This window comes from Lepidochelys olivacea, assembly GCF_965140295.1.
Source record: "Lepidochelys olivacea isolate rLepOli2 genome assembly, chromosome: 9".
Classification (NCBI taxonomy): domain Eukaryota; kingdom Metazoa; phylum Chordata; order Testudines; family Cheloniidae; genus Lepidochelys; species Lepidochelys olivacea.
The window spans coordinates 66,986,984-67,005,562 of NC_140419.1; the positions used below are offsets into that span (position 1 = coordinate 66,986,984).

Here is an 18,579-nt window from a genome sequence, read left to right on the forward strand (position 1 = left end):
GGTTAATTTAATCATTCCTTTCTGTCTCTCTCTTTTTCTAGAAGTGAATTTAGTGGCCATGAAAGGTCCTAGCTTAAAAACTTTGATAAATAAAGGACTTTCTTTATCAATACAGAAAGTACAGTATGGACAGTTCCAGTGCATACACCTTCACACTGCTGTGCTCTTGTGCCTGAAAACTGTTATGGAAAGACTTACTCTAGGGAAAAAGGATAATTCAGTTCTTGGCCTTTCTGCACAGAGTGACAAGGGTGCCAAACAGTGAGTTGATTTTGTGATATAATGTTTATTAGGGACTGAAATAAGACCAGCTCGTCCTTTTACATAGGATATTGAACTGTTATTAGCTGGCAACCACTTCTGATGACTACCAACATATGCAGAAAGAAAAGGAGGACTTGTGGCACCTTAGAGACTAACCCATTTATTTGAGCATGAGCTTTCGTGAGCTGCAGCTCACTTCATCGGATGCATGCCGTGGAAACTGCAGCAGACTTTATATACACACAGAGAATATGAAATAATACCTCCTCCCACCCCACTGTCCTGCTGGTAATAGCTTATCCAAAGTGATCATCAGGTTGGGCCATTTCCAGCACAAATATGAGTAAATAGTTTGTTAAACTCCTAATATAACCATGGAAAGTAGATGCCAGAAAAGAAGACTTGATTCATTCAGTTTCATTCTTTGCATTTTGCTGGACTGCTTGAAACATCAATTCCACTAACATTTTATTCTGAATCTATTCTTGAATACTTGTTCCATTGACCAATTGCTCTTGCTGTTGAGAACTATTCCCCACTACCCTCACTTCCTTCCTTTCAGGTCATTGCTCAATGTCCTATCAACTCTGAGTCTATGAGTAATTCCCTTCCTTCATTTATACTCCTTGAAGATGTCCCCGTGTACCTATCTTCATATATTCTCCTTTTTAAACTATATACATTTAGCTCCCTTTGTCTCTTTTAACATTTCTTCCAGATTTGGTTCCCTTTTTTGTATTTTCCCTATTTTTTCTACATCCTTTCTGAACCCACAATATTCCATCCACAGTGGCACTACAGCTACTTAATGATAAACAGCCGATAGACTAAAGACAAGATTGGAGTTGGTGCTAAGCAGACTAAGCAATTGCTTCGGGCCCTGAGCAGCTCAATGGGGCCCCCTACTTGCTTTTTAGTGTGTGTGTGTAAAATACTCCTTCTTAGGGCTCCCAATTGGCTAGCAGCACCTCTAAGATTATGTTTACTGGTGGAGTGAGCCGTAACTACACAGAAGAGTCTCTGTTAAGGGAAGTGAGCTGGGTAAATTCTGCTCTCATCTCTCTGCACCAGTGCTACATCCTTCTCTCACACCTCTCCATAATTGGGAGTCTTTATATCTCCCTAGCTTTCACTTCTCTTCTCCACTCAAATAGGGCTCCCTATCTTTTTAAAATAAATGTGTGCTGCCATTGTGTCACAAGTTACAGTCCTAGTCACATATGTGTCTCCAGGATGAAGGGTCAAACCCTTGCTTACTTCCTCAAACAAGGCAGAGGAATTGGCCTAATAGTGGGAAAGTACAGGATAGGTTGTGAATAGCAGGAGCGGGATTGATTGAAAAACAGTGGCGGAAGCAATTTTGTACAAACTTCCCCAGTTATTGGGCTAACTGAATCTCTAATCCCCCTCCTGTTCTCTCTACATGCACCCCCCTTTAGGTCTCAAGCTGTCACCTGTCTCTCAGAGTGGAATCATGCAATTCTCACACACTCAGACTGGGCCCTGAGTTGCAGTCCCCTCCCTGTGCATCAACCATGATTTACCTCAGTAGGTCTCACATATTCTAACCCTGCAATTCTGTTCTCTCTGGGGCAGTGACACAGTAATCAAACAGCCTCCTTAAAGCAAAGTATTATTTATTTGGAACAAAAGTGTTTCAGAGAAAACAACTTCAAAACGACAACAGACTGTATGCATATTTAGCTTTTCCTTCAGGCTTACCATTTCATGGCTCTGGGATAGCCCAAATCATTAGACATGCTCCACAGAGTATCTCTCTTTGTGTTAGCCTGTCTCCCTAGACAGTTTTTGGCAAGTGACACCCCTCCTCCCTTTTCCCTTGAGAAGGGCTCTAACACTTTAGCATTCTTTTCATTTCCAAGTGCCAAGCTTTGCCAAAATAAGTCCTGCAACTTATTAGAGTGAAGACAGCATTACTGAAACTAGTCATTTCTATGATTTTATAAGCATACTCTTCAGTGTTCTTATCTGAGAAGCCAGTGTGTCACCTTCATATACACAAGCAGTTGAATTCAGCCATCATAAGTATACAATAAACATTCCACTACCCTCAATATACAATAACTTGACCTCACTGACCAGGTCACATACCATGTTCATAAAACTATTACGTAGCAGTACTCATAACATTATTACATGTCTACTTCATATCTGACACACAGACTTTCTAAGAAAGAAAAAGAATAATGAGGCATCATAAATTTCAGCCACAGGCGAATATTTTGGAGGAAGTTCTGAGCTATTGAACAGAGGAGTTTATGCAGACCCTTAACTAAAAGTACTGTTGCGTCACTGTGCCATTAGAAAATACAGTATGCACTTATGAAAATTCGGTGTTCATTTATGTAGCCGGGTTGTAAGACAAAAGGTTCAATAAAAGGTAAAATGAATGATCCCCTGATTGTTCAACAGACTTTACGGGGAGTGGGGGTAGGATTTAATATATTAATTTTCACCACTGATGACAGAATCAATCAAGATTTCTACATCTAGTCTTATGACTATCACAGACGAAAGCAAAGCCAATGTTAGCAAAAAAGAAAAAAATCTGACAGACTACATTAAGATTGCCTACTCTGACCAAGTTTACTGCAGACATGCACCACATTGTATTTATAAGCTTTCAGATCAAGGACAACAGAAAACATACTTTGTCCTGTTTCCATTTTAAAAATAACAAATTAATTACTCAGGCATGCTCATATTATTTCTTTTAATTGGGAGAACAGAAATATTGCTCAGATGGAAGGATGATTTTGAAAATGTAGCACAGTTTGCGAATAGTGTGTGCATCAAGTATTTCACTCTTGTTCTTTTTTTTAAGATCAGGTTTATGACAAATTATAAACAATAATAAATCACTATTATATTCCTTTACTTTTACTGCTACCAGATAGAAGGTAGCACATTGTGCCTTATTAACTCAGCTGCATGGAGACTATGCTGAGTCTAAAATGACAATGAATGGTTTTGCACTGATAGTTCAGAGCAAAATTGAACAGTAGTGGTAATTCGAAGTCCTAAGCCCTACGTGGCAGTCAGGGATAGGGTGTGAAGAAAACAGTGGTAATATTCCTGGCTACCTCTCCCTTTGAGATAAAATGTATTCTTGCAGTCAGATAGCTCCAAGACTTATATATTACATATGGATGTAAAGGTAAGTCGCAAGAAGTCTGTCTACATGGCTCTAACTGCAGGATCAGAACTAATGGGGTGAGCGGGGACTCACTTTACTCTTTTATGGAGTGGTAAGATGTACTTCCCAATTTGCCACCAATACCACTTTTCCAAACCCTCCGCATGGATCTGACTCATAAGGGCTTGATTTTGCCCTGCGTAAAGAAGTCATTTTAAACAATCTGATTTATTAAAATACTATTTTTGCTATAAGACAAGTTAAAACTAGAAAATTACAAAATACAACGTATGTTGCCATACACTTTAATAAGAGATAGATTCAAAGTAACAATAATTTATATATTTTGTGTGTTTGAAAGTTATGTGTGTGTGAGTATTTGCTCCACTCTTCCTTGAGTCACTTCAAAACCAATACCTGTACAGAGGACAATAATTCAAGAACATCCCTACAGAATGTTAGTAAAACAACAGAATGAAGCTGCTTTAATAATGAATTGAGTTTTACTCCCCATAAAGGTTACAGCTTCTAGCCCAATGAGCATGAACCTGAGCATGGCCCTTGAGAAAAGCTAGCGGCCATATGCATCACTCCATTAGTGTAAGAAGTTACTATGACTTTCTTAGGGCCAATTACAACAAATAATTTAATTATACTGATGGGTTTAAATGATATAAAATACACACATGCTCTTTTAAAAAAACAATGATTTTTTAAAATGTGAAATTAAACACAGTGGGAACCCTTGTTCTAGTTTTCTGCAGAGTCTACAATTATCTGAAGATAATTAGTTACCAAGTTTAAAATTGTGATCACACAGCTATAACCTGCTGAGATTTCATACCAGAAGTGAAAGACCAACTTTCAGTGAAAGCTCTTAAAAGCCTGGGCAAGACTCTTCCCCTCATCCCCATATTTGGAACACTAGATTCCCCTCCCTCCATAACCACAAATCTAGTAGAAAATGTCTTACTCACCCTGAATTCTTGGTGTTCGTTTCCTGCGATCCCGGAAGGCTGCTCCTGACTGCAGGGCCTCGAGCAGATTATCCATCACTCCTGTCTCATCACCCTCTATGAATAGGGGAAAAAGTAAAATTAATCTCAGTGCAATTAAAGTGAGATTGCATGAAAAAAAGAAAGCAAAACTGACATCAGATTTACATAAAACCTCTAAATTAAATTCATATATAGTATAACATAATGAACGCTTCATACAGACTCCTGACTAGTTTGCTTATGATGGTCTATTAAGCAATACTGATGACAACCTCACTGTTCTTTCAATTTAAAGATCTTGTCCTGTGTATTATTGATGACATGTGCAGTATGCAAATAAATAACTGCTGATCTGTGACTGCTACTTGATGGTTAAGAACCTTATAAGATATTCCTGAGCAAGAATCTAGTGACCTTATTTAATGGAATAAATGCACGTGGAGTGATTTGATAAAACACAGTGACTTGAGGTTAAGTACCAATTGTGTTAATATTGCAAACATTTAAAACAGTCTGCTTCTATCTCAGAGATCTATAAAATAAACACACTTCTTACCATTTATTTATTTATTCATTCTATTTATACTGTATCCCCACTAATTTCACATGGGTTCTCCTTGGTCTTTCAAGCAGGTAGCTTTGAGAAGGAATAAAAAAAAACACCTTCATTGCTAGACATATATCTGAACTCAGTACACAGAATGCCATTTCTTTCTTGCTCCCATTTGTTCGTATTCAGGGAGGCAAGCCATTAGGCCTTAAATTGCCTGGTTCCCTGGAGCATTATGGGAGATTGGCTAAAAATGATTAATTTTTTTTTATGTTATTCATCTGAGTGTTTAACTTTCTTCATGTTTCAATTTGTTCTGTTATTAAGGGCTCATGGTGGCATGTAATAAATGCAAGAAATACAGGTCAAGGATTGCCATAAGTTGTAACTGCATCAATGAACCATGTCTCTTGTTCTGTTCATGTGAATATGTTAAGATCTAAATCTCAAAAGCTGACTAGACTGAGTGAACAGGTAGAGTAATGCGATGTTGAATTTTTATTAGCATCTCTGGGACTTTTTGTTGTCAACTGAATATTAAGTACCTCACTGGACTGTAGGAAGACAATTAGTTTACATGAAAGATTTGTGTCTTTGTAAATATTTCTAGTCTGTGAATCATGTAGAAACGATAGGATGCTGAAAGACACATTCAGAAGATACATTATCTCTGTCTCTCCCACCCCTCATTAGTTTTATAGCATTCTTCCGTTGCTTATGGTTCTTCAATTTGGTTCACTACTACATATAGATTAATTGGGCCACATTCAGACCCCATGTAAGAATATGCCAATCCCATAACAGTCCTTTGTTCATATTTGTAGACAACAAACATTAGTGCAAGTTAAATGGTATACTGAAATTGTAAATCAAAGTGAGAGAAAACATTTAGCATTCAGTAGGTGTGGAAAACTTGTAAGTTATGTGGGGTGGGAGGCAGAAGGCAACATAGCCAGAAAAGCAACAACAGAAGCCTCTAAAAGAGCAGGCCAGATTCTGATCTTGTTTTATCCTTGTGAATCTTTAACCCTTGATGTCAATGGAACTACTCCTTGTGCCACTTAGATCAGAAGTGTGTGTGTGTGGAGGGGAAGCGGTTGGTTTTGCTTACATGATTTTGTTAGTAGTTTTTCCTGCATTGAATTTATGTTCAAAAGATAAAGATTTAAGAGAAATTAAAATGAGAATGAACTATTACAGCAAACATTTAGCCTCACATGCTTATCAAAGCATGGAACCAAAAATATACAGTACAAGTTTCAAACACAGACTGAATATGGTCACTTCATATGTAAATTTAGCTGTTCTATTATAGACCTTATGTTGAAAAATTAATAAACACAGTGGTTACCAATATGCATTTTAGAAAAAAATCTACTGTGTTTCCAACTAAAAAAAAAAATAAATAAAGAAGTACAGAAACAATCTACTAACTCCTTTAACACCTCACATACCTTTATACAAACTTCCACTACTTTACAGTGGATGTCACTGTCCTACCTTTAGTTACCGTGGCAGCTAAAACAACAAATTTTTATGGAATATCAAAGTAAACAACTGTGTAACACTAGACATTGACTACAGAGGCTGTGTCTTTCAGAATTTTGTCAATCAGATTTTAGTTTTGGGTTGGGTTCAGATCTTAATTAAATTTTATCTGAACCAGAAGTTCTCAAGTGACTAACAGGGAATTGAATAGGAAGCTCCACTTCAGGTTGATCTTCATCTAAAAGTGATGAGTATGGTTAGAATGGAATTTCAGACTCCCTAGCAGCTTTTGCTTATGTACCAGGTAAAAAAAATAAAAAGATCTTTGGTAATACATTTAATTTGTTCTACACCACCTGCAAAGGCACAGAAACTTGTAAAACGAAAATCTCAAGTTTAATGAAGTTGAGAAACCACTATCTAGCGCAGGTATTTTATATGAAACAAAAATAATTATTTCATTTCTTTCTTCCCAAATGGCAAGAACATTAATGGGGTGAGAGTTGGACCTGGCCTCAAGGAATGAGGCAGCAGCTTCTCAGTTCACCCTTTCTTTCTTGGTGGAGTCCTGGAACAAGAAGGGAAGGGGGTATTAGAGAATGTGTGTGAAACTTCTCTCCCTGCAACATCATGCTGGGAAGAGCTAGAATCTGAGGGGTCCCTGTTTTCTGGCCCTCTTGACCCCTTGATTACTTGCTGTGAGGATCCTGATTGGCCCTGGGCAATGAAGATAGAAAGCAGGTCTATACTGCCCTGCAATTGCCTAATTGTTGCAGGGAGTGTAAGGAGTTGGTATAATTAGAGCAGGGAAATGGTTCACACCTGAAAGCCACATTTTGTCTGTTCCCCTAACAGCCGAATGATTGCTTTGTGGATCCAATACTGGAAAACTGAACTGGACAGGACTTGCACCTGCTGGGTAGCTTGGGAGTGATCTGTCCCATTCTGATGCTAATTGGTTATTTAAAGCTAATAAAGTTGCAGCCTTATTTAAACCACATGTCGCTGTCCTGTGTCTTATTCCACAAGTGTTAAGGACAAAATCACTTTGCAAATGTCATTGTTTATAGACATGCTGAACTAGCACAGAGGTTGGTCTGCTAAGTTTAGATATACACCACAAGTTCTAGAGTAGCAGCCGTGTTAGTCTGTATCCGCAAAAAGAACAGGAGTACTTGTGGCACCTTAGAGACTAAAGCTTGGGGCTGTTCAGAACAGGAGTTTTGATTCACGCCCACCTCTACTCTTAGCAGATTTTACATTCAGGTTTTTTTTTAAGCCACACTTTAATAAAAATGATGTATTTCAAAACTTGGCTGCAGTTATTTTTAAGTGTAACCCAACTTCAAGAATACAAATAAAAGGTTTACTGCAGAAGACCTATACGGCATTCGATTATTTTATCATTACAGCCCCATTACAAAAAAGGGCGTGCATGTAGTGTAACGTTAGCGCAAACATATGTAGTATTATGGTAAATAATACACAAAACTACAATAACTAGGTCATCTGTAGTCTGTGTAATCTCATTTGGGGTCAAAATGACTTTGTATAGTCAGACATGAGACTGAAGGGGAAATTAAAGACACAGATCTTCTTGCACAAGGAAGTACTTCAGTGTTGCTATGCCCAAACCAAGACAACTCAAAGCATGTCCACTTGGTCAGTAATAATTTCTAATATTTTAATCACATATTTGTTTTTAGCAAAAATAATCAATTTTGGTAATGAGCAGGTGTTGTATGTCTACGCTTACATGGAGTGCAGGTGAACTGAATAAATATTTTGTATTTTGAAGAAATTAATTATGTCTTATAATTCAAACAGCACATGCCCTCGAACAGAAGTGACACTGAATTTCAAAATCAATAAAACCCTCCAGCGGGCAGATGCTGTCCACCAACTGAAGCTGCCAGTAAATGTAATATACAGTATTAGTAACTAGCATTTAATTATACTCAAACAATACAAGAACTCCACATTATAATCCAATAGCTCCCTGCTTGTTACGTTATCAAGAAATAGGTCATAACTTTTTTAATGCCTTTGAACCACATAGATCCAGCACATCACCACTCACAAATCTGCTCCAATGGATACATTCAGTTAGTTTCTCTAGGCTGCTCAAATTTGTGTCATCTGACTGGCAGAGCAAGCTGAGTGGTCACATCAGTATTGCAGTAGGAGTTGATTATTCAGTAAATAATATGCAATTCAAAGTTCTCAAATGCACGGCTTTACATACTATTTTGACAAAGACAGGTTAAGTAGGCAGTATTATATAGGTACACAATTAAGTCATGATGACTCATCATTTAACCAATATATGAAACATGGTATCAATTATTACAATGAAATAAATTCTGAATTCTCAAAGTATTGCGTGGTATTGGCAGAGGGCAGAGTGGATTACCTGGAGCTTTCAGAAACTCAGCTCACATGGTCCAACAGCCAAGCCACCTGAGCTGTTGAATCACTACTTAATGATTTACTTGCCAAATGAAGAATATTGCAGCCTTAAAATCAGTGGAGTTAGAAATCGCACTACCAGACAAGTACAGTTTCTCTGAAAAAGAAGTCTGTGGAAAAGATTATGACAGCCATTCAGAGAGAGGTGAATAGAGCTCTCTGCTATCATGAAGGAAGAAAGTGTTTTGGAATGAATCTTTGCTGATTTGCTCCTATCCAGTAAAAGAAAAAAGAAAAGAAAAGAAAAGATATAGTTTTGAACCTGGAATAAATGATTAGATTCATCTGGACAGTGTAAATTATGGAATCGAGAGAGTAACCCTTAGAGCCCATATATCTTCATGAAAATTCAGTTTTACTTTTAACAAATACCTACAGGTCCTGATTCAGGAAGTCAAGTTACTTAAGTGCATGACTAACTTTAAGCACAGGAGTTTTCCCATTGTTCTCAACATGTTGAAAGCAAGGCACATGTGTAAATAGCTTCCTATATCAGGTCCATTAAAACTTGTACAAAATTCCGCTGTGTATTACAGAAACAAATACATATACAGAAAGTAGAACTGCAAAGCAACTAAGCCACAATTTGAGAGGAACCAGACATTGGAGCGAAGATTTTGTGGGAGCAGACAACCTATGACCAGAATGAAAAAAAAAGAATGAGGTTGGACAGGAGTGTGAAGGAGCACAGAGACAGCAGGAATAAGAGAAATCCATCCAGTTGACTCAACCATTAGGACTGATACCAAAACCAGTTATTAAACAGTCCATCACAAAACTGGGAAAAATCTGTTGTGAATAGACGCTATGCTCAAGAAACCTCAACCTGCAGTTTTCACCTGAGACGCTAGTTTTGCTTGATAAGAATTATTTCAGAGGTAAGAATTCACCAAAAATGTTCCAGGAAGTTTGTGATTGGTATGCACCAAAAGGATGAATTGGGCTGGGAGAAAAAACCCAATGAGTTACCAAACCAATTGTTTTCCTCAACTTACATTGTTGCATACATTATAGAGAGCAAACAGTCTATTTCTGTCATTCTTGAACACATAATGGAAAAGGAGGCTTAAGTTTTCCATTGAATAAACTTTTTAAATACGTTCTTCTACAAATGTGAACATATAACAGTTATATACTTTCTTACATAGGGAACATAGCTGCTTGTTCATTATACTTATCAAACCAAATATCCTTTAAGAAACTATCTGATGGTGCGTGTGAAGGGTTGATCTTACATTTTCTTCATATAACAACTCGATCTGAAACATTACAATGAATCCATTAAACTGTTGTCCAACTAACTAGCAACCTACAGCTAATATAATATGGTATGTCAGAGAGTGAAGCAGATAAGATGGAAACTAAACTAAACAGAAGCATGTCTTTCTGGAAGCGTTTAAATATATAGAGAAATCATTACCATCCTAATGCCAGATTATCTGTCCTCAAACTTAGACTCTTGTTCCTTATATTTTGCTCCTCACCAATGGTAGCTGGAAATCAAAGGACAACATTTAATCCTGGTTTTATTTTTTTACTGTTTAAATTAAAAAATAATGTTTATTTAATTTTGCTTTTATCGTGATTGTATCAACAGTGAAGAGATTGCTCTTGCATATCACTACTTAAATCTTTCTTTTTTAAATGTAAAAATCAAGAGAAATACAAATGAAAGGCTAACTGTTTAAAACACTTTTATATAAATGTTTTGTTACTGCTAAGGGATCTCTCTCTCGGTATGTATAACTACCAATCTACTGTTTCAATATTTTAAATATCTTCCTAATGTGGCATTTTCCAGTTCACAGCTATGCAACATAGCAGGTGTAAAGATGCAAAACATTCTGTTCCACCACATGTGTGATAGTCGTTTCTAGGTTATCATAATTTGGATAAGAACAGTGCAAGAAATTAATGTAGATCAGAAGTTGTGATCATCAAGCACACCAGGTTTCTAAACTTACATGAATAACCATATGAATCTGACATTTAAGCCAGCTCAGAGAGAGAGCAAAGGGATTAAAGTATCTTCTTTTTTTATAACAATTTATTGGAAGAGGTGGCACTTGCATTATATTGTGGATATATCTGAAGTATCTGTAGAAGCTAGGATTCTACAACTTAGAAAGCAATATATTTTAGCATAGTCCACATACTGCTAAATTAACCTAGATGAATGTGTTGTAAAGGTAGAAATCACAAGCCTGATGAAATTGAGGATGATAAAGAATATGTTTATTTAGCACTTTTTCCACAGAGCAACTACAATCCTTCACACATTTGTGAATCCACTCTCTCTCTTTTCAATGGAAAACTATCTTACCAAATATTGATTTCTAGTTCTCATCAAAAAGTGAGGAAACATGGAAATGAAGAATAAATGTTTTCTTGATTTTGTTCTCAATGTGGGACTAGGTGTTCCTTAGCTAAGATTTAGTGGCCACAGTGTTCTTTTATCTCTTCCCTGACAAATTTCATATGCTAAACCTTAGATAAGCCCACCGACATTTAACAGAAAGGTATTTGCTTTCCCATTTATAAATCATATCATCAGGATGCGGATTACAGTTGACAAATCAATACAAGAAAAACTTTTTCTTCATTTAGTATAGCCAGAGTAGCAGTGACCACTACAGTTGAGACGGAAAAACAGTTTTCATTACAACCCTTGTTTTCTGTTGTTCCTAAACTCATTTTTGAGTGTGAAATGTGCTTTTTGTTTGCCATGGAAGCAAATCTCTATTCCAGTCATTCACTGAAATCTAATTATGTCCTAAATCTTTCCTACGTTTTTCTCTTCACCAGTATGCCTTATACCCTTCCTTTCAAGAATTATTGTAGTATAATTTGTCTGTCTTTGACTAAGTTCCTTAGGGCAAGCAAGGAAAATGTCTCAACGTGTTTGCATAGCATCTAAAGATTTACAGCATTACACAAAATAAGAATAAAAAACAAAAGCAAGGCCTGAACAGCTTACAGTCATTTAAGATCCCAAGGAAGTTCTCCAGGAGCTAGAGGTCATACTTCCACATCCTGGGCAAATTCCACTTTGGATAATTACATTCTGTCCATCTTCATTGCTCATGGAGTTTTAAACTGCTATACTTTCCCTCTGCACTTCTTGTCCTATATTACACTGCTGTGGGCTGCTAATAGCTGCCACATTCCAAAACTGGCTGCATTTTAAAAGTGAAAGGGTTAAAGAGTTTCACAGCTTTTACTAGTTTGTGTAATCATAGTCATTGTATATACAGACCACTCACTAGTAGAAAGTGCTTAGTATAATAAACTAATATAAATAATTACTATATAATTAAATATTTGGTCACAACATAGTGTATGATGGTCAGTTTTTTTTCTTGGAAGTTTTATATTTTTGTTCTCTTGATAGCACTGGTTTTCAATTTTTGTTTCTAAATTCATTTTGTGTACAGAGTAAAAATGCCCTTGAGAACCAGTTTTCCTCAGCAATTTCTACCAGAGTAAAATTCTGTGAATATTATCAACTTCTAATTAAAAGAAGAACAGGTTAGGGAAGTGTGAACGATAAGAGAATCAATATCTCACGTCAGTCTACAAAACAACACAAGGCCTTCCATACATAACATTTCAACTCATTGTTTGTGATAACTTTACATAAGCCTGAGATCAGGTTAATAAAATGACAAAGCTATGCTTAGTTGTACTGACAAGCTATAAAAAAGATTTCTAGAATTACATATTTTCCATTTTCAGAAAATATCACACTAGTCAAGGTCTATTTTAGCAGGAATGTATTCAACTAAAATGCATCAGCATTGTCCCAGGTGCCTTATTCTGAATGGATTTATGGCCTTTGCAAGGTTGATTTTCATGAAACTTAGAAAAATAAGCATGAATGTGGAATGCTCAGTAACAAATAGACACACACCTCTAACATGGGGGCCACAAAACTGCCAAACTGACAGAAAATGAGGCAATACGAGAGGTATTGTACCCAAAGTAATATACATTTTACAGTAATATACAAGTTCAATTACTTTCTTAATGTTATGATCGGAAGTCAAGTAACTGGAGCAACTTTAAAGTTTTGCGATTGGCACCTATGTATAAGCATCATATAATCCAAGGTCTTGAATCCTTCTAGCATTAATGGAGTCATCTTCCTTTAAAGGTTACTTTCTTCTTTAAGAACTTATCTTGTTTTTTTTTAGGAAAAGAAAGGTTTTTATCATTCACACTGGGATCTCATGTTTCTTTTTTGCACATGACTTCTTTAACATATTTTACGTGTTTACATGCGAGTTCCACGAGGTCCCTCTTACAATTTTTCAAGGTACTGACAGAGTACACTATCGTGTTCCATGCATGAGCCTTTTAATGTGGCATCCTTCTTTGAGACTACAGCACCACAGAACAAGACTGTTCAAGTGATCTTCACCAATTATTTTGTCTTCTGGGCTGTGGAATTGATTTTTTTCTAATATTGATTTCTGCCAATTCAGAGTGCTGGCTAGCTCTTTCCTTCTTCACTCAGGACGAGCACACAGAGGCAGCAGCAGTTTTAAAACAATCAAATGTGGCAGCCTGAATGAACAGACTATGTTATGCCAGTTTCCTCACTATAAAATTAAACCCTGATTTCCCAAACACAGACTGTCTGAAATTCAGGTTATTCTAAATTTAATTGTCCTCTATTGTCAAGACTCAAACAGAGCTTGAAATCTATTTATCTGAACAGTAGATTTTGCTAAAGTTGCTAATGCCACTGAGATCTCTGTAAAATGGGGGGTTGTTGGGGTGGGAGGATGTCTACCATCACTATGAAACCATCAACCATTTTGTCTCTTTACAGTGATTAACATTATGTAAAATTGTGACAGCTACCTAATCTTAACCACACAATAATGATTGTATCTGTACCTATGGTTTTTACTTGTATAGGTATTTTCTGAATTATGAATACTGGAGGATGTGCATAAATGGAGAACTTTCCAAGTTATGATTTCTCCTGGGGGAAAAACCTTTTGCAGGCCCAAAGCTGTCAAGGTCACAGAATTATCTGGATTCTAAAAACTCATAGCTTTTTTACCGACAGACCAGATACTGACTCCCTGTGAGAGATAGTAGGAAACAGTGACCCAGGTCAAAGCTTATCTGCTAGGAGACTAGCCACTGAAACTTTATAGCCTATCAGTGTCTTACATCCCCAAAGGTGTTAGCAACTGATGTGTGTAGCCTGGGGCAGCATTACATTGCACCAAAACTACTGTTCCACTTTTATGCTGCTGCTGCTAATACATCTTCATTGTAGTTATCCAGGCCAGTCTAAGGATTCATTTACAATGTATTGTGGGAAAAAACTTGTCTGTCCTTCCTGGGCTCTTGGGACTTACTGATATCACACTGCGTCTTTACCAAAGACTGGTGTCAGTTTCTGGACAGCTGGCAGCACGGGAGAAGGATTTCTCTGTTCAAATGCTCTTGAAGTGCCACACAAACAGAGTAGGCTAATATGGGATGAAAGCACACTGCAGCATGTGTAATTATGGGATGAGACTGGAAGACTACCAGCGCCCAGGCTTGATTAATTTGCATTGTCACTTCAAAATCGGTAGGTTGCCAGCCCAGGCAGAAGCAAAATCCAAGCTCCTGAGTTAGATTCTTTCTGTTCGTCAGGAAGGGATGTTGAGGACAACATCCATGTTAACACTGAAATGAAGAAATACTCAGAAATGCTAAAACTATGCTGTACAAACAGACTATCTGTTGGCTTATCTATAGTTGGCTGTCTTCCATGTAGAACAAATGATGAGCAGATTTTCCAACAGTGTAGGAAAATACTTAAAACAGATGTCTGAGATCCCATTTTTAAGACTGGCCAGAGATTATGGGGAGACAGACACACATATGCTGCAGCTCAGGGTCGGCCTACTATGAGATCTAAACAGTCTAAGTCAGACAGGAGGCACACACTGCTAAATATAACTTGGCTTTCATCACACACTTGATTCCCAGTAAGAGAAACACTGAATCCAGAATTCATGGTTCAACTTTGATTTCCAGCATGGCGGCATGATACACTAATGTATCACTACGATGGATATTATGAACAATTAATATTTACAAAAATTTCACTAGAAACATGTTGCTCATATTGTTCTCTGTAAAACCAAGCATAAGTTAATAAGGAATAGTATTTTTCCCAGTAATTTCCTCATTTCTCATATCATCATTTAGCTATCAATAGATAGGATACACAGTTCAACTTACAGCACATAGCTGAATTTTGATTATACAGTGTAGAAGGAAATAGGTGGGAAATAAGGTAAAAAGCATATTAGAGTATGGACTCATAGCATTAAAAATGAAATCTAACTCACTAATGTATTTCTTTCCTCTATATGTATATATCAAACTTATAACACATGCGTTTGTATTCTATAACCCAGTAACTGAGGAATGTCTGATTGAGCTATGTAGGATTGAATGAATATACAAGAAACTGAGAGAGTGAAGTGCAGAAACAGAAAGTGAAGAACAAAAGGCTTCCCACATTCAGACTACTTATTATAAAGGAATATCAAATTGAATTTTTCAATGAAAACTATGCATTCAAAACCCAAAGTTACATCTTCATATACTATTTTAATAAGAAGAAACTTGTTCACTTGCTCCAAGGCCTTTTCTCTTGTGGACTGAGCCCTAATACTACTCATAAAGGTTCTTACTTCTTCGCAAAAATGCAGATAGCTCACCAATCAAAAAGGTTCTCTTTTTATTGATATGAGGCCAAGGCAAACATCTAGTTTTGCAGCTAAAAATATACTAGCAGAATGTCCTTTTAACATTTATAGCACAAGATGAAATAGAATTCCTTCCCAAATATTTGATTTGTGACATTACCTCACTGAAAATATAAAACTAAAACTTTACACCTTGGGAAGTAAGCATCGAATGTGTCTGCAGTTTGCTTTATCCAGAATTATATACAAGGAGGATTTATTGCTAAAGCTTGCGACTTACTCAGTCTCATTTCTGATGTCACTTCCACTTAAATTCTATTCTCCAAGTGACGTATTTAAGCTTATAACTTGAAATGACCCTAAAGACAGAACGGCCTAATAATTAGAATTAGTGACTCCTAAGAATACTGGAAGCTTTCAGAAAGGATTTAAAGATGGTAGCTCCCTAAATTGAGCCGAACATTCTTTTGGAAGACCCACTAGAGTGAAAATACTCAAAGACTAATGTATAAATTTTAATTCTCCTCCCACCCCCACCTTAATTAGGGTGCGTTCCTCGGACGAGAAAAAGAAACTAAAGAAAAAATGGCAAAGCTTCAGGTTATTTTCCATGGAAATGAGAGCTGGAAATCCTTTTCTTTACTGCAGTGAGTCTTTGTTAAGTGCACTAGAAGGTAAAGTCTGTTTCCTTTTCCAACTTAAATTTACTATAGTGATAATTAGTTCAAAGAATCTGCTCTGACACAATTGCTTTTCCTTTTCAATTGTTTTTAAATAATCATAATAAACAGAAGCTGAGATATCCACCTTTCAAAATAGATTTAAACTAATGCACATGACCTCAGACTAGCAAGAATAAGCAAAATCTCTCCCCTTCTGCATTTCAAAAAGGACCAGTTGGTGAAAAAATAAATACATAAAAATAAAAAATAAAATGTTTGAAGGGTTTCTGACCAAAAAAGGGCTACAGGGAAAACACTAACATAAAGGCAGCATTTCCCCAACCCCAGATAAACAAATAACTTTATAAAAATACATACACTTTGGTGAAATGTAAAATTATAAACCCCACTGTAAAAAAGAAAAGGAGTACTTGTGGCACCTTAGAGACTAACAAATTTATTTGTGCATGAGCTTTTGTGAGCTACAGCTCACTTCATCTGATGCATTTTCTTTGTGCAAATACAGACCAACACGGCTGCTACTCTGAAACCCCACTGTGAGACTGCAGTGTGCAAACTGGTGAGCCTGCACTCTGATCACTCAGGTGTTAATTAGTTCCCCTTGAGAAAGCTGATCGGGGTAATTAGGCAGTCAGGCTGGCCCACTGTATGATTTACGGAGTCAAGTACCTCATTAGTGCAAGGTGGATAAAGAGGCAGGAAGGAAGTGCCAAGGATGAGGGCGGGGGGCACGGACGAGGGCTAGTTGAGCTCAGCTGGTCCCTCTATTTCCCTCATGTCCTGGGCAGAGGGTCAAAAGTGCTGTTGGCACTATCAATAGACAGTTGCACAGGGCTTGTTGGTGGACCTGGTGCAGGGAACTTAAAAGAATATAGTGAAGGCACCAACACTGGAGTCCGTACAGTTTCTGCGGGGAGAAGGTGGGAGAGGAGCCACCCCCTGTCACAAACACATTTTGCTCTAAACTTAAAAGTTTGGGAAACAAACTACACAGACACAAAGGGAAAAACAGCGAAGTCTTTTTGTCAAAAATAGCTGCATTCCAAAACAAATGTGTGTGTGTGTGTGTATACGTACATACTGTCACTGCACAACATGTATTAATCTCGCTAGTCCGATGAATTTGTATTATATGCTCTTATATAGGGCATGTTATTTATTCAGGCACACAAAATTGGATTGCAATGGCACCTGGGTTCCTAACTCCTTTACGCTCTATTGAAAATCACAGCTTCAATAGACTGAAAGAATCTGAATTTGCTATTATAGTCCCAGTGACAGAATTTGAGTAGGAGCTTTCTTCTTAAAGTTCTTCTTAAAGTTTCTGTTGGGCGCCTTTGATTTCCACTTGACAGCTTCATACAGGAGTTGGCATCTGGAGGATATTCCCCAACTATGTCCAGATCATCCTTCTGATTCTAGTGGAAACAAGCTGCTGGTTGGTAATATCTCAGATCTTGTCATTGGTGATAAAGTCTTTCCAACCAATGCTCAGAATCTTTTATAGGCACTTAGTTTTCCTACTTTTTGGTAGATCTCCAGCTCTCATTAACAGACATTATGTTTGCATTTAAAATGCTCAGTTTCATTCTGTATAGTGCTGTATATCTGATTTCCATACATTGCTGAGTTTGGTAAATGCTGTGGATGTCTTTCCTTATCCTTGATGCCACTTTCTTCTTGAGATCTCAGTTAGCCATTATGGTGCTGCCCAGCTAAGTGAAATGTGGTTTGTTCTTGATATTTTTATCTTGTCATATGAAGTTACTGTTTGATGTCTGGGTTGAAAGAATATTTGTTTTAGCATAACTAAATTGAGCCTTGTTTGGTCTACTATTATTGTCTGTTGTCTGGTTGTTCACCCTTACAGAGCATTTAGCATCTTCAGTATGTGACCTGAGAGATGCTGACAGATTTAGCTGGGATTCTGTAGGACTGAAGAACATTCCTCAATGTATGTCTGTACAAGCTGTCAAATACTTTTTGAAAAATCAATGAAATTGATGATGAGGGGACCTTGACAATCTATATATACACTTCTATGATGCTACCTAACGTGAATACTAGATCTACGGAGGATCTCTTGGGTCTGAATTCAACATATTCTTCTCTAAGCTTTGCATCCATTGCCTCTTTCATCGCAGGAGTTCTCAAACTGGGGGTTGGGACCCCTCAGGGGGTTGTGAGGTTATTACATGGGAAGTCGCAAGCTGTCAGTCTCCACCCCAAACCCTGCTTTGCCTTC

General features: G+C 37.2%; 1 protein-coding gene across 1 annotated transcript in view; it reads right to left on the bottom strand.

The window, feature by feature from the left end:
* Positions 1-18,579, bottom strand: part of DIAPH2 (diaphanous related formin 2) — an 813,565-nt gene that overhangs the window by 148,819 nt on the left and 646,167 nt on the right. The window contains exon 27 of the mRNA XM_084638844.1: positions 4,399-4,494. Within this exon, the coding sequence (XP_084494970.1) occupies positions 4,399-4,494 (96 nt within the window). The remainder of the gene's footprint in view (positions 1-4,398; positions 4,495-18,579) is intronic.